General features: G+C 44.7%; 1 protein-coding gene across 1 annotated transcript in view; it reads left to right on the top strand.

Moving 5' to 3' along the window:
• The window catches only part of DHX8 (DEAH-box helicase 8), a 99,399-nt gene that overhangs the window by 61,811 nt on the left and 21,607 nt on the right, over positions 1-15,981 (top strand). The window contains exons 17-20 of the mRNA XM_077459581.1: positions 555-736; positions 1,798-1,938; positions 3,764-3,919; positions 13,113-13,250. Coding sequence (XP_077315707.1) covers positions 555-736; positions 1,798-1,938; positions 3,764-3,919; positions 13,113-13,250 — 617 coding nt within the window. The remainder of the gene's footprint in view (positions 1-554; positions 737-1,797; positions 1,939-3,763; positions 3,920-13,112; positions 13,251-15,981) is intronic.

Below are 15,981 nucleotides of genomic sequence, written 5' to 3'. Positions count from 1 at the left end.
AACCCACTCCCAAAAGAAAATGTTTTTATTATGGGTGCTTTTGGAGAAATTTATCCAACTCCTTTTCTGTACAAGGCAAGAGGAAGTTAGGAGAAATGTTGGTTATTGCTGTCTTGGGACCAAGACAGCAATAACAGAGATTCAACCAATTCCCACATGATCCAAAGTAAAAAAAAAAAAAAAATAAAAAAAAAGAAATGTGCTAGGTTTGGACTCTATAGGAAAATTGCACTTTATTAAAAAAATGCACTTGTACTTTTTTGCTTTTTCCTTGACCTAAATATGCTCAACCTCTCCCTTACTAAATACATACTTCCGGGATCTGATGGCCATGGCCTCTAGTGATAGTTTACATCCTATACCAATGGCCCAGTGCACGGACCATACCTGCACATTAGAGCCACTTTTATGTGACTGACTCCCTAGCATCTTCAGCCTCGGGATACAGACTCATAAGTTGCAAAATATATTTTATATTGTATCATATTTCTCAGCTAGCCTTCTTTTAAAGAAGTATCTAGTTAATAAAAAAAAATGTATCCCCCTCTGCATAGGTGACATCTTGGTTTTTCTGACTGGTCAAGAAGAAATTGACACGGCTTGTGAAATCCTGTATGAAAGAATGAAGTCCCTTGGTCCTGATGTGCCTGAACTGATCATTCTTCCTGTGTATTCTGCTTTGCCCAGTGAGATGCAGACAAGAATCTTCGATCCAGCACCCCCAGGAAGCAGAAAGGTACATTGTATACACCTCTTTTTCCCTTCCCGAAGGCAGGCTTTGGAGCCTATTGATGGATTTAGATTTGAGGCTCCATTCATATTTGGCGTTTTGGGATCTCTAATCGCAAAACATATTTGGATGCCATTTTTATTTTCAATGGCACCTCAAACGTGATGAGGTTTTACTACGATTATTGCAGCAAACCGCAACGTGCAAAGTCCGCTGCCCAAATGAAGCTCCTGCTCCTTTTTGGGCGACAAGCTTCACGCGGTGTGGCTTGATGTAATTGCCACACGATTTATCGTGCGATAATCGTGGCAAAACCGCAGTGTTTTAGGTGCCATTGAAAATGATTGGCACTCGAACATGTGTTTTCGATTGTAGTACGATTTGAGATTGTGGGCAGAATCGCAGCAATTCTGCCCATGATCCCAAAACATCAAATGTGAATGGAACATAAAGGCTCTGTTTGCCTGCTGCCCCACACCTCTTAATGTTGGGTGTTTTTTATTTTTTATTTTTTTTATTTTTTTATTGCTCAAACTGAACTGCCACTTGCTCTCTTTTCTTGAGCTTTTGCAAAACCTACTTTTTGTATCCGTGCATTTTTGGCCTGTTTAGCTCCTCCAAAATGAAGTTTAATACCTGTGGTAGAGTGGGGCCTGTCACTTGTGCAGCTGTAACAGACTGAGTTTGGTTTTGAAGACCTGTTTCCAGTATTATCTTGTGATACAAGTTCTGTAGAGTCCACTGTAGGACTGTGGATACAGAAATTTTGTATTGTGTACCATCCAGTAGACTCTCTCAATGGGAAATTCAGTATTCACTTTTGGCTTGTGCTGTTTGCAGCTACATTCAAAAGCCAAGGCATAACTGTCAGTCATGCAGTCAGATTTTTGTACAGATCGCTGTAAAGACCTGGTGTAGTCACGCTCATTTCTGTCACGCTCCACCCAAACCAGAATTGTCTAATGTGGGTGTTTGGGTGGAGCCTGCCTTTTAAAAAAATAATTTTCTTTGGTTCAATAACACTGAATGCTATAAATCATTATTTTTTTATCATTTTATTTTGGTAGGTTGTTATTGCAACCAATATTGCTGAGACATCACTAACCATTGATGGGATCTATTATGTGGTGGACCCTGGCTTTGTAAAGCAGAAAGTTTACAACTCCAAAACTGGCATTGATCAGCTTGTCGTTACACCTATCTCACAGGTAAGTTAACCAGAAGGAATTTTTGCAATATAGACTTTTTTTTCTACAATAACTAGCAATCATTTTATTTGGGAGTTTTTGTACACTGTATTTCCCATTGTCAACATTTTCTACTTAATTCTTCATTTTTTTTTTTTTTTTTTTTTTTTTTTTTAATTGTCCTTAAAGTGGTTGTGATGTCTATGCGCGAAGGTAAAAAACATTTTGTATGCAGCAGCCCCTCCCCTGATACCTTAGCCCCATCTTAATCCAGCAATGTGTAGGAGAGCCTTGGCTGTCCAGAGTCTCTCCCTGCTCATTGGCAGAGACTATTGGCCATTGGCTCCTGCTAATGTCAGTCACAGCCAGTGAGAAGAGAGCGGATGTGAGCTGCACTCTGTGTGAGAACAGGCACACGGAGCAGCAGCTTGGGTGCCCCCATAGCAAGCTGCTTGCTATGGGGGTAGGAGGGAGGGGCCAAGAGCACCAGTGCTGGAAGAGGCGGATCGGGACTGGTCTGAAAAATTGCTGCACAGAGCAGGTAAGTATAACATGTTTTGTTTAAAAAAACAAAAACAAATCTGAACTTTTTAACCACTTCCCACCCAGCCAATTACCTGTGGTTAGAGACTCTCACTTTTTGACTACACCACAACTGTCCACTTCCAACTGTACCACCAATTACAGGAATCATAAAACAAATGGGGGTTGGTGCTGTGCTGATTAAAAGAGAACCAAGTAATCAGAGAAAGAGAATACTGATAAAGGTAGCAGTACAAATCAACAGTATAAATAATAACCACAGTGTGTGGTAAAGTGACTGGTAACAAAGTGCAAAATAATGTGAAAACACAACAATAATTCTTCTGTAGCGAAAAAACTTAGCAGTGCACATGCAAATGAATAAATAAACAAAAATAGATCAATAATGTAAACAATATCCACAGTGGGTTGTAAAGTGATTTCAAAGTGCCAAATGTTGTTGGAACACTAGAATATTTCTTCTGTAATTTCAATGAGTGCAAAATGAACTGTGCAAAAACCAGCAAATGGTCTCTCAGTGCAGAGTGCAAATAAGTTAGTGCAAAACAGCAATACAGTCCTTTCTTCTGTGTGCAAAGGACGCCAAGGTGCTAAGGAATAGTAAATGCCTCTTCGTACAAAACACACACTAACAATGGCCTCTTACCTTGCGGTAATGAGGTAACCACATGTGTATACAAATCTGTAAGATTCACTTCTTCCTTCTACCATAGTGCTGGGCCACTGTAGATCTAGAAATGTCTGTCTCATTGGATGCAAGGGAGATATTAGAAAAGAGGAGGGGTCCGGATTGTGTAGTATTTTGAATAAATGTAGCTTTTATTGATAACCATGAGGGTACTCGCATACAATCATAGGATAATGCACAGAACTCCACGAGCGGCGAGTTCGTCTGCCAGCGTCAATACAGGTGCCTTTCCGTCCCTACGTGTGGCGTCACGTGACTTCATCAGAGGATGTCGCAGGAATCCACTGAATTCTTGTCACGCCTAGAGCATTTTGCCATGTGAATGAGATTGTGTGTGTTTTTTTTTTTTTTTATTTTTTTTTATGATCTGCCCAATCAAACCGATCAAATTGGTGACAGATTTTTGTCATTCACAATGATGTCATCTCCGAAGGTAAAGACCATTAGAAAACACCGCTTGAGTTAGAACGCAATAAAACCATGTCCAAATGGTCTTAAAATTTTAACTCCACTTTGTTAAAAAAAAAAAAAATACTGTGATGTTTTAGTTACATTAGGTGTTTTTGATAGCTGATCAGAAATGTGAATGTTTAAAGGCCCTCAATTGTCTTCCAGGCACAGGCCAAACAACGTGCCGGCAGGGCAGGAAGAACAGGCCCTGGGAAGTGCTACAGACTTTACACTGAGCGAGCCTATCGTGATGAAATGCTTACTACCAATGTACCTGAGATCCAGAGAACAAATTTGGCTAGCACTGTGCTATCACTTAAGGTAAGAATTTGTAATCTGTACACATAATTCTGTGTGAGCATGCATATGTAGTCCTAAATTTACTATTGCCACATGTCCACTTGGGGTTCTATTTATAATTAAGAGCGGAAACCACTATCCAGAGGACATTGTAGTAAATTATAAATTCCACGTTATGCCATCCTTTTAGGTTTCATTCATAAAATGCAGAGACGCTGTGGAGACTGCAGCAGTGTTTTCCAAATTAGGCCACAGAAAATGCAGTGTGATAGGGGAAGAGCCCGGATGATGTGACCTGTTTATGTCCTATATTGCTCCGCTGCATGTGCCTGTCTAGAAATGGCCATGACATTATGAATAATCACAAAAATCCAATACAAGTTCCACAAAGACTTTTGCACATTTTTCTGTATGAGTTCAACTGGAAAAATGTGTGAATCCTGTCTGAAAGTAGTGTGAAAAAATGTTTTTGAAATAGACTCAAAGTCCAAATAGTGAAATATTTTTAGGGCTTGTGTCAATTAGCAAATAATGTTCTTTTTGGTACATACAGTCTGCACTTTTTTACTTTTGGGATGCTTCTGAAATCCGAGTTAATTGAAATGAAAGGTTATATGCATTTTTTGTGGCTTTGACATGTCCTGCAGTGCTGTGTAAAGGGCACTGGGATACTGTCATCAGTATCGGCAGCACAGGGACTTGTACTCTGGTGTCCCCACCACGGTCGCACACTATTGTGCATTTGTGGTGTATTCCATAGTTCTGTACAGGACTGGGCTGTTCACATCAGCCTCTGTATCAGGTGAGCTTGCAGTCGGGCGTCCCACAGAAGTTGCACCTTTTGTAAGTTTCTTTGTTAGATGGCTAGTTGGGGATGATATCTCCTATGGTACTATTATATAGAAAAATTCCTCCTTTTTAATACAGTTCTATTGGCACCACAGGAGTTGCACACTATTATAAAAAAAAATAATTCATTGACATGTGCATTTTACCTGCATTTGTCCTCCTCCTAAGCTGTATCAACATGCTTCAGGCTATTTTTGTGTTCCCATTGACTTATTTGCAAAGAGAAACAGTTTTGTATGCTAACCAAAGTCCCTAAGGTCCTTTTTTTTTAAAATTAGTTTTTATTAAAGAAAAGGAGCACATACAACTCATCACAGACAGATTATCAGAGGAGTAGTGTAAACAACAAGCAGTAACCACCCTAAATGTACTTAGACTCCAATATTAATATTTCAAAAAGTGTATATAACTCCCTCCAGTTTTATCTATAAGAGGTCAGTGAGCTCTGAGAGGAGAACAAGCTCAGAAAAAGAGAGAAGGAAAGTCTAGAAAGTATAAAGAAAGCGGGTGGGGGGGGGGGGGGGGAGTTGTCCATTCGCCTCAGCAGAGTCTAATTACTGTCCCAGCCATCAGATTGAAAAGTAGAAAATAAAACAGGTTTCTCATACCAAGACACGGTTATATCACATCACACAGGTTGGGACACCATATCCGCATATACAGAGGTGTACTTAAAGGCGACCCAGCAGGCCCATATTTTTTTGGCAAGATCAGATTTGCCTCTTAGAGAGAGTGTCAGGTCTTCCATGTAATATAGATGATCGACCTTGAGCAGCCAGCAGCGGAGCGTAGGGATCCTCCTCTGCTTCCAATACCTCGGTATAAGAGTCTTCGCAGCATTGAGGAGATGGGGTGTAATAGAACGTTTATATGAGCCTGCTGGCTGACCCGAACAATGAAACAAAACATACCATGGATCATTAGGAACCTCCCGACCCTGAATTTGCTGAATCCAATATAGGACTGCGAGCCAGAACGGGCGTATTCGTGGACAAAACCACCAGATGTGAGCGTGAGAGGCTCGCTCACCACACTCTCTCCAGCAGAGCGGGGAGGTTTGGGGGAAAAACCGATGCAGTGTCACAGGCGTGTAATGCCACCTGGTCAACAGCTTGTAGGTCATCTCAGATGTTTTGGAGGAGCCTGAAGCAGCATGCGCCATGGTAAGAATGTTAGACACTTGGGTAGGGGTGAGTTCCTTATCCAGATCCAGCTCCCAGTTTCGGATAAAAGTAGGGGTCTTGTGAGACTCCAGGGATAACAACGTGTGATAAAAATAAGAGAGAGTTTCTCCACAGGTAAGGCACCTGAGAAAGCAGATTCTAGAGGTGTAAGATCATTTATGGAGCGTAGAGGTTTAGGAAGGGAGCGAACAAAGGCCGTCAGTTGACAGTATTTCCAGCGGTCCATGAATGAAATGGATAACTCCCCCATGATAGCCGAGAGTGGGAGAATCCCGGAGGGGCCAGTAAACTGATGGAGGAGAGTCTTATCCCCGAGACTCCAAGGAAAGCGGGAGCGAGGGCCCATATTCCCAGGCGGAAAATAGTTATTGCCCGACAAAGCCATCAAAGGTGAATTGTAGGACCAGGACCGTTTTGTGCACAGGGAGTCCCACACTGCAAGAGAGGAGGTCGTTAGTGGTGAAGAATTGGTAGACAAAGCCCTATATTTCCTTGGAAGCCACATAAGGTTGGAAAGATCAGTCTCACCCAGCATTGTTTCTAGTTCGACCCACAGCTTAGTATTTGCACAATATTTCCAATTTGATAGCCTGGCCAGCACAATGGCGTGGAAGTAGAGTCGGAAATCCGGTACTGCCAGGCCCCCAGCGCTCCGTGGTCGCTGGAGCAGGGACCGTGGGAGTCTGGGTCTCCTCCTATTCCATATATACCTATATACCATTGAGGTTAATATAGTAAAGAACCCCACTGGCACCCCGAATGGGATCATTTGCAGCATAAAGAGCACTCTGGGCAGCAGGTTCATCTTTACCACCCCAATTCTTCCCAGCCAGGAATGACCTAACTGGGACCATTTCTGAAGGTCCGATCTAAGCGTGTTGAGGAGCGGTAGAAAATTGGCACGGAAAAGAGCAAGTGGGTTGGGCGTTAAATAGATACCTAAATATTTCATGCGCCGTGTCTGCCAGGTAAAGGGGAAAGACTGTTTAATGTGTGTTGCGTCGAGTGGGGGGACTGTTACGTTTAAAATTTCGGATTTGGACATGTTTATTTTAAAATTAGACACCTTGCCATAAGCTGAAAATTCGGATATGAGGTTAGGGAGAGAAATCAGGGGCTGTTGCACGTAAAACAAAATATCATCTGCATAGGCAGCGTATTTATGTTCCATTTTGCCCACTGTAATACCATGTATGTTCGGGTTACGTCGGACAATGGACAGGAAGGGCTCCAACGATATTGCGAATAGTATGGGTGAAAGCGGGCAGCCCTGGCGCGTGCCATTATGTAGGGTAAAGGGGTCACTAAGAGTGCCGTTAACCCTCAATTGGGCCGTGGGATGACGATAAAGAGCTAAAATTTGTGACCTAAGGGCAGGGCCGATCCCGAGGTGGGACAACGTCGCCATAAGAAACTCCCAGTCCACCCTGTCAAAGGCTTTTTCAGCATCTGTGGAAAGCAACAGGGTGGGCTAGGAGAGACGCCGTACAAACGACATCAGGGTGAAGGTGCGTAAGGAATTGTCACGAGCCTCTCTCCCCGGTATAAAGCCTGTTTGGTCCCGTGTTATCCATTGCGGGACCAGAGGTAATAATCTATTCGCAAGTGCTTTAGCGTAGATTTTGGCGTCAATGTTAAGCAACGAGATAGGGCGATAGCTTGCACAATCGGCCGGGTCCTTCCCGTCCTTGGGTATAACCGTAACATGGGCATGAGTAGTCTCCGGGCGGAGAGCACCGCCGGTCAAGGTCCCATTAGCTTAATTAGACAGGTGGGGGAGTAACTTATCCGCATAGGAGCGATAATAGGCCACTGGGAGACCATCAGGGCCAGGTGCTTTGCCCTTCGCCATACCTCGTAGAGCTCTCAAAAATTCCGTCGCGGTAAATTCCCCTTCCAGAGCGGCCAGGGCCTCAGAGGAAAGCTGAGGAAGGGCAGCTCGGGCCAGGTACTCACGGATAAGCCTCTGCCTATCATCTCCGCCGACATCATCTAAGGTCCTTTTAAAGTGTGCTTCCACTTTTGCAGTTAAGTTTGAGAAAACACCTCATGTTTTGTGCACACAGTTTACCTAAAAATAAATACCGTATTTTTCGCTCCATAAGACACACCTGACCATAAGACGCACCTAGGTTTTAGAGGAGGAAAACAAGAAAAAAATATTCTAAACCGAATGGTGTACCAAAATATTTACCAGTGCTCATGAAATGCAGCCCAACCTGTGCCAATATTGCAGCCTTATCAGTGCCATTGCTCGGGCTGCCCTGTCTATCTCGACAAGCCAGGAGATCGCCCGGTGCTCGCAGGAGCTTGGTATATCTTTCCTCTGTTCTCCTGCCTCTCTTCCGGTACTAACGTGGCGTCGGCGGGGGGGTTGTTACCTGATGTACATTTGGACCATAAGACGCAGAGACTTTTTTCCCCCATTTTTTTGTGGGGGGGGGAAAAAAGTGCGTCTTATGGTCCAAAAAATATGGTAATTAAAAATAAATTAAAGGCTATATTTACATGGACATAAATACACCTCAGCTTGGGCTCCTGGGCGCTGTCAATCCAGATGTATTTTTGCTGTCTAGACTTGCCTTCCTGCATATAGTATGTGCAGAATAACAATCATCCATCTGCTTGAGGCTGTAATAGATATTGTAGACCTCCTGTCCACCAAGGACCCTCCAACCACCACTTATGATCTCAATCTTGGTTCATGTCCCATTAAAGCGGGAGTCCGCCGGGACTCCGCGTTTATTTTTTATTTTTTTTAAAGCCAGCAGCTACAAATACTGCAGCTGCTGACTTTTAAAATAGTGACACTTACCTGTCCAGCGCGCCCGCGATGTCGGCACCCGAAGCCGATCTGTAGATCGTTTCTCGGGTGCTGCCGCCGCCATCTTGGGTATGGGAATCAGGAAATGGAGCCTTTCGGCTTCATTTCCCGGTTCCCTACTGCGCATGCGCGAGCCGCGCTGCGCAATAAGGACGGTCCCCGCTGCCTCTGGGATCTGTGTGTTTTCCCAGCAGGCAGCGGGGCACTTGCGGAAAGGGGCGGGCACTTGCGGAAAGGGGCGTAATCTAGAGCTATCCCGGAAGTGGGTGCATTTACCTGGATTATCCAGGTAACTGCACCCCCCTTCCCCCTGAAAGGTGCCAATTGTGGCGCCGGAGGGGGGGAGGATTCCGATGAGCGGAAGGTCCATTTTAGGGTGGACCTCCGCTTTAAGGTCTCGAATGCTCATGTAGACTTATGCATGTGGGAAAGAAAGTTTTATAAAAGGATAGCATCAGGTGTCCCTGATGAAGTCATGTGATGGTGATGTAACGCATAGGGCGTGGCGGAGGCAGTCCTGGACCGCAAGTGGCAATGCTTCCCCTTGCACCAGAACAGGACCTGATATTAATGCCAGTCTTTGTATCTGACTCTTGTTCTAAGTGACCTACCTGACAAAGGCAGATTTTTCTGCTACTATGCCACAATTTTTCAGATAACTAATGGATTTAATACAGACATATCTCTCCAGGACTCCAAATTGCCAAGCCCCTTCTCCACCTCTTCCTTCACTACCTCACTTGGATCCTGATGTGTCCAGCCCAGAAGTGGACATAAAAGGAAATGGAGAGGAGACCCAAAGGCAGTGTTTTAGAGGCGGCTACAGCTGCACCTTTTCACCATACCCCTTTGGGTACAAAAACACACACAAAATGTAAAATGACATGTCCCCGTTCAGAGTGCACAATCTTTGCCTTTTGTGCAATCCAGAAAAGTGGTCTGTTCTGGTAGCTGATCTTGTTGTCTCAGTCTTGAACAAAGCTCTCACTGTACCTATTATGCTGCATTCACACCTGAGCGTTTTTAGCTTGTAATATGCCAGAAAAAATGCCTGAGAAACAAGCAAATTCATTTTAATGGCACCTGTTCACATCTGCCCCAAAGAAGCTCATGTTCTTTTTTGAGCTTCTTTGGGGCAGATTACAGGCATTTTTCTGCTTTTTACACTGGTGACCAGTACAATATCGTGGTAAAAATCACTTAGGTGTGAATGCGGCCTCAAAGATTTTCCTTCATTCAAAGTTTCTGCAGATAGGAGGTTGGAGACACTCTTGAAAGCTCTCTTTACACCTGCAGGTCTGGCTCTTCAGCTTGCTATTGCTACGATTTATTTCTATGAAACTGGAGCTAACTGGTTTAGGGCAATGAACAGCCAACAATATAAGCCTGTATTCCAGGATCATGCCCTAACTGAGCAATTGCAGCGATTCCCCTCTGCTCTTTTGTGTAGATACCCTACAACAAGTAATGAAACACATTTCTAGAATGGCTCTAATCTCCATTCACATGCACAGAATGTTGTGGCTCAAAGCCTGGACAGCTAAACCTGCCTGTATAAGAAACCTCACACACATATGCCCTTTTGAAGGAAGATGTATTTTTTGGGGAGGCACTTGACAAATTTACCAAAGATGTCATAGGAGGGAAGGTTTTAGACCCCTTTCACACTGAGGGCGTTTTGCAGGCGCTATAGCGTTAAAAATAGCGCCTGCAATCCACCCTCAAACAGCTGCTCCATTTGGGCTTTCACACTGGAGCGTTGCGCTGGCAGGCCATCGGGATTGGTCCTGCCAGCAGCTTCTTTGGAGCAGTAAAGGAGTAGTGTGTTTACCGCTCTTCCACCGCTGCTCACCATTGAAATCAATGGGGCAGCGCAGCTATACTGCCACCAAAACACTGCTATTGGGGGCGGTTTTAACCCTTTCTCAGCCCTTCCTTTCGGCATAAGATAAAGACCAGCAGGTCTTCCTCCAAATTCTTCTTCCCAATGAAAAGCCTTCCTCACTCCTGTGAGCCCAGTGGGGGTGTGCACCCTATCATGGCCCTAAAATACCTCAGATGCCCTTTCCATGCTAAAGTTTTTCACGGACTCCTCAGCGTCAGTTATTTGCATATGAGATGAGGGGGATTCCTGGCATCCGTAGACATCCATGATACCCATCTGCATATTCCATTTAGTTACCTCAGCAGTATTTTCTGCTCTTAGCAACAGCAGATGGTAATTTTCAGGTTGTCACGCTGCCTTTTGGCCTATTCACTGCTCCCACAGTATTCACAAAGGTCCTAGCATCTCTTCTTGCCCTTCTTGGAACCCAGGGCATCAAGGTCGCAGGTTATCTGGATGCCCTTTTCCTTAACCACTTCCCATCCAGGCCAATTCTGACATTTCTCTCCTACATGTAAAATTCATATTTTTTTTGCTAGAAAATGACATAGAACCCCCAAACAGTATATATGTTTTTTTAGCAAAGACCCTAGAGAATACAGTGGCGGTTGTTGCAACTTTTTATCTCGCACGGTATTTGCGCAGCAATTTTTCAAACACGTTTTTTTCAGAAAAAAAAACAGTTTTGTGCTTTAAAAAAAAAACCGGTAAAGTTAGCTCAATTTTTTTAAAATAATGTGAAAGAGGAAGATACGCCGAGTAAATAGATACCCAACATGTCACGCTTCAAAATTGCATGCGCTCATGGAATGGCGCCAAACGTTTGTATTTAAAAATCCCCATAGGGGACGCTTTAAATTTTTTTTACTGGTTACAGAGGAGGTCTAGGGCTAGAATTATTGCTCTCACTCTAACGTTCGCGGCGATACCTCATGTGTGGTTTGAACAGTTTTCATATGTGGGCGGGACTTGCGTATGCGTTCGCTTCTGCATACGAGCTCACGGGGACAGGGGCACTTTACATTTTTTATTTTTTTTGGTAATTTTATTTTTTTAGTTTGACACTTTAAAAAAAAAAAGATTTTGATTACTTTTATTCCTATTACAAGGAATGTAAATATCCCTTGTAATGGGAATATGGCATGATCGGACCTATTTACGGTGAGATATGGTGTCAATAAGACCCCACATCTCACCTCTAGGCTGGGAAGCCTAAAATAAAAAAAAACGATCCTGGCTTCCCAGCCAAAACGGCACCATTAATTTGAATGCAGAGGCCGGTCGTGACGCCATAACATCGCGCCTGGCCTCCGAATGATCATAGAGACTCCGGGGACCATCTGGTCTGCCGGAAATCTCTATGGTATCATCCGGGGGCGGCGGATCCTGTGACCGACTCACCGATGGTAGCGGTGAGTTGGTAGAAACACGGGAGGGGGGCGTCCCCTCCCGCCGCCCGTAAGAACGATCAAGCGGTGGAACAGCCGATATGATCGTTCTTATGGTACAGGGAATCGCCGGCTGAAAATGCCGATATCTGAATGTGTGTGGCCTCGGGCATCATTCAGATATACCACCACAAAGCCCACGACGTCATATGATGTAGCTTGGGCGCCAAGTGGTTAAGGACTTCCCTCCCTTTCAGCTGTCGGGAAAACATCCATAGTTTTAGTTTAGGTAAATCCAGCCTTTTGGTAGGGTGATCCAATTTCAAAAATCTGCTCTCCAGCCTTCACCTGGAATGCTTAGGTCTGGTTTTGGGCACATTACAAGCAAAGGTTTTCCTTCCGAGTAGAAAATGTCTAGCTTTTTCTTGAGAATTTGAGGTAAAAGACCTCCAACAATTCAATGCTACATAAGAGTTCTAGGCCCCATGATAGCCTCCTGTTGAGGCTGTGCCATTCACCCAATTTCAGCAGAGACCTCTCTGACACAACATTTTGTCAACTTGGAAAAAGCATACTACTGTCCAGCCAAGCAAGAAATTCTCATGGTAATAGGAAAATACAAGAGAGTAATGCAGGACAAGACTGTCTGGTCTCAAGACTCAATGAAGGAACTGTGACTTTGACTTATGACACTGTTTGATGGCTTAGGAAGATGTATTTTGAATGAAGGAAATGTAAGGTAATTGATGCACAATACTCCATTTAAATTTTATTTTGGCTGGAGTTGGGCTTTAATTTGTGCAACGTGGATGGGAACGGGTAACAAATATAAAGTAGATGTTATCCCAATTTGTCCCCAAAAAGTGGATATGTATTTTAAAGTTATAGTTTTTTTGGCTTCCTTGCATAGACGGGATCATTTTAGGACTTCCAAGTTACTGGTAGATTAGTAGATGCATTCCATACCTTCCTTGTGACTATAATTTCTAGTTTCTGGGTAATTCATTGAGATGTAATTTTTAAAAATATTTCTTAGCTTGTCTCTTGCAAGTATAAATTAATACTAGTCTGTCTTTATTTTAAGGCTATGGGGATCAATGATTTGCTGTCTTTCGACTTCATGGATGCTCCACCTATGGAAACTCTCATCACAGCTATGGAACAGTTATATACACTTGGAGCACTAGATGATGAAGGCCTGCTTACACGTCTAGGGCGGAGAGTAAGTGGTAATTTTACAATTTTTTTTTCCTGACAATCAGTCTTTCAACTGCTATTGGATGGTCTAAAGCAGGATGTTCTTCAGACACAAAAAAATATTTCTAAATGTGTATAATACGACTTAGCCACAATACGTACAAATTTCTGCACATATCCAAATGGCAGCTGTAGAAAGTTATTGGTTGATAATACTGCCAACGTAGCAGGTTTTACTTGTCAGTATAGGGGAAGGCCTCACATACTTTATCCATTAATTGATTGTTTAAGCTCTTGAGGAGGAAGATAAAGCAAATGTGCCTGAAACCAGTTTTGCAACTTTGTTCGTAAAACTGTACATATTTTTGCAATGATTTAGAATGCGACCCATTCAACAGGTCCTGGTTTGTAGGGTTTAAAACGGTGAGGAGTGGATCTTACTCCTCCTCGGCACATGTCAAATGCCCTCTGAAAAGCAATCCTTCACAATGTTCTCTTCAGAGTGCGAAATGTATAAGTGAGCCCTTAGTCTTTTCTGCCTTAAAAGCTCTTCCCCTGCCTTCTAGCAATTTATCTTCTAACTGTACATTGGCCACACAATGAATCTAATGCACTGCATTTGTTTTGTTTTTTCCCGGGATGCTTTCTTTCCCAACCCCAAGGAAAATGAAAACTTATTTTATTTCAATTGGGGTGGGAAAGGTTTAGCCTCTATCAATTTTATTCTGTCCTTTTGGGGAGATTTCTGCTCGCTTAGGGCAGGCTGTGATAAAAAAATAATAATAATCTGGCGAGGACACTATTGCCCTATAGCACGCCCCCACCCCACATTTTCTTTCTGCTTTCACAAGGACAGAAAGTGAAAGCTGGAATTAGGTTTTAAACGGATATTACAAGGTTTGCAAACTTTTCCTTCCAACTGTATGTAAGCAGGAATTCTGTTTTTAGAGCATTTAAAGCAGCGGTGCCCAACCTTTTGAAGAGCGGGGGCCAGTTGCAACTTGGTAATAGTGGGCCAAAATGAGCGGAGTGGGTGGATGACGGGGTCGGTGTCCACGCTGCATATACAGTGTGGACGTGGACACAGCCTACTCTACTCTACAGGCCCTTCTATCCAAAATCCCAGAAAGAAAGAAAGGGATCCCCTTCTGGTGTATTTTTTTTTTTTGGGGGGGGGGGGGGGGGGGAGGTTTGCGCATCGGATTAGAGTTAGGCAGATGTAAATGGATACAAGTCCATTTACATCTGGCGCTCCATAGAGATCAATGGAGGCTCCAATTGGGTCGGGACGATCGTGGATAAGGAGCCTAAGGCTTTCACAGCAGCGCAGTGATGGCGATGCCTCCAGCTCATCCAGACGGTAAGTACAGCTCTCCCTGTCTCGGCAGGACAGAGCAGCTGGGCATTCCCTGGGAGGTCGTTTAGGGGGGTCCCTCTTCTCCCTTTCCTCTCTCCCTTTCCCTGTGTTCCCTCCACCTCCCCTCTGGGGGGGGGATGCTGCATGGCTGGGCTGGGCTGTGGTGCGGTGGCAATGAGCACCTTGCACTAAGTCCCCCAAGGGTGGCAGACAGGGTGGGTCAGCATGGCGTCAGAAGTTGGCGTTTCTTCCCCAGATCTCCCTGCAATTGCAACCAGATCGCCTGCAAATAGTGCAGTGCCTTTGGACACTTTGTCGGGGGTCCTGGAAATGTTTGTTGCCAGGGTGGAGGCGGCGTGCGGGCCCAAGGGGGGGTAAAAAACATCCCCTGCCCCCCCGTCCTCCGGGCAGAGCTCTGATTCAGACTCGGGCCCAGCGGTGACAGGCGGCCCCTGCTCTGATGTGTCAGATGCTGACCAGGACCATTCGGAGAGTGAGGTTGATTCCGTGTCTGCGCAAGCCGTCCCACACACCAAAGGTGTTTCCGTATCATCTGCCTTATTTTGATAAGCTCGTATACGAGGAATGGGGAAACCTGCAAAGGACCTTTTCAGTTCCCAGAAGGGCACCGGTGCTTTACCCCTTTGAAGAGAGCCTCCTTAAAAGAATGGTTGTTGACACCCCCCCCCCCCCCCCCCCAGTATCCAGGTTAAACAAAGTAACCATGATTCCGGTAGAAAGAGCTCCTGCATTTAAGGACCCTACCGACAGGAGGGCCGAGGCAGTGGCCCGGTCCATGTTTACGCTAGTGGGTCAGCGATACGACCAGTACTGGCCACGGCATTGGTGTCGCAGACCCTTACTGAGTAGGCAAAACTATTGCACCGTGAATTGGAGAAGGAACAGTCACCTCCAGTCTACATTGAACTAGCAGACCAGCTGGTGCATGGTCTTAAGTATGTCTGTGATGCGACCCTGGATACACTTCCCCTGCTTTCAAGAGCATCCGTATCAGCAGTGGTGCTACGGTGCCTGATCTGGCTGAAATGCTGGTCAGCGGACCAGGCATCCAAAAAAGCTCTGACGGATTTGCCCTTCCTTGGTGAGCGGCTATTTTGGAGCTTCGCTGGATGACATTAAGAATGTCACAGGTGGGAAGAGCAAGTTGCTCCCACAGTCCAAGAAGGGTAAGGAGCTATGCAAGGGCCTTCCTTTTCTGCTCAAAAAAGGCTTTTTCGTCCTCGGGACAGCAGGCAAGTGTTCCCAGTCCAACAGGGCGACTATTGAGGGACAAAAGCGTCCCTGGTCTTGCAAGCCTGCAAGCAAAAGTACTACCACATGAAGGTTTGCCCTCGCCCGACACACGGGTGGGGGGTCGCCTTTGGGAGTTTGCAGCTCG

This window comes from Lithobates pipiens, unplaced genomic scaffold (assembly GCF_037356315.1).
Source record: "Lithobates pipiens isolate NorthernLeopardFrog02 unplaced genomic scaffold, aLitPip1_a1.2 Scaffold_28, whole genome shotgun sequence".
Taxonomy (NCBI): Eukaryota; Metazoa; Chordata; class Amphibia; order Anura; family Ranidae; genus Lithobates; species Lithobates pipiens.
This window is presented reverse-complemented; position numbering and strand designations above follow the sequence as displayed.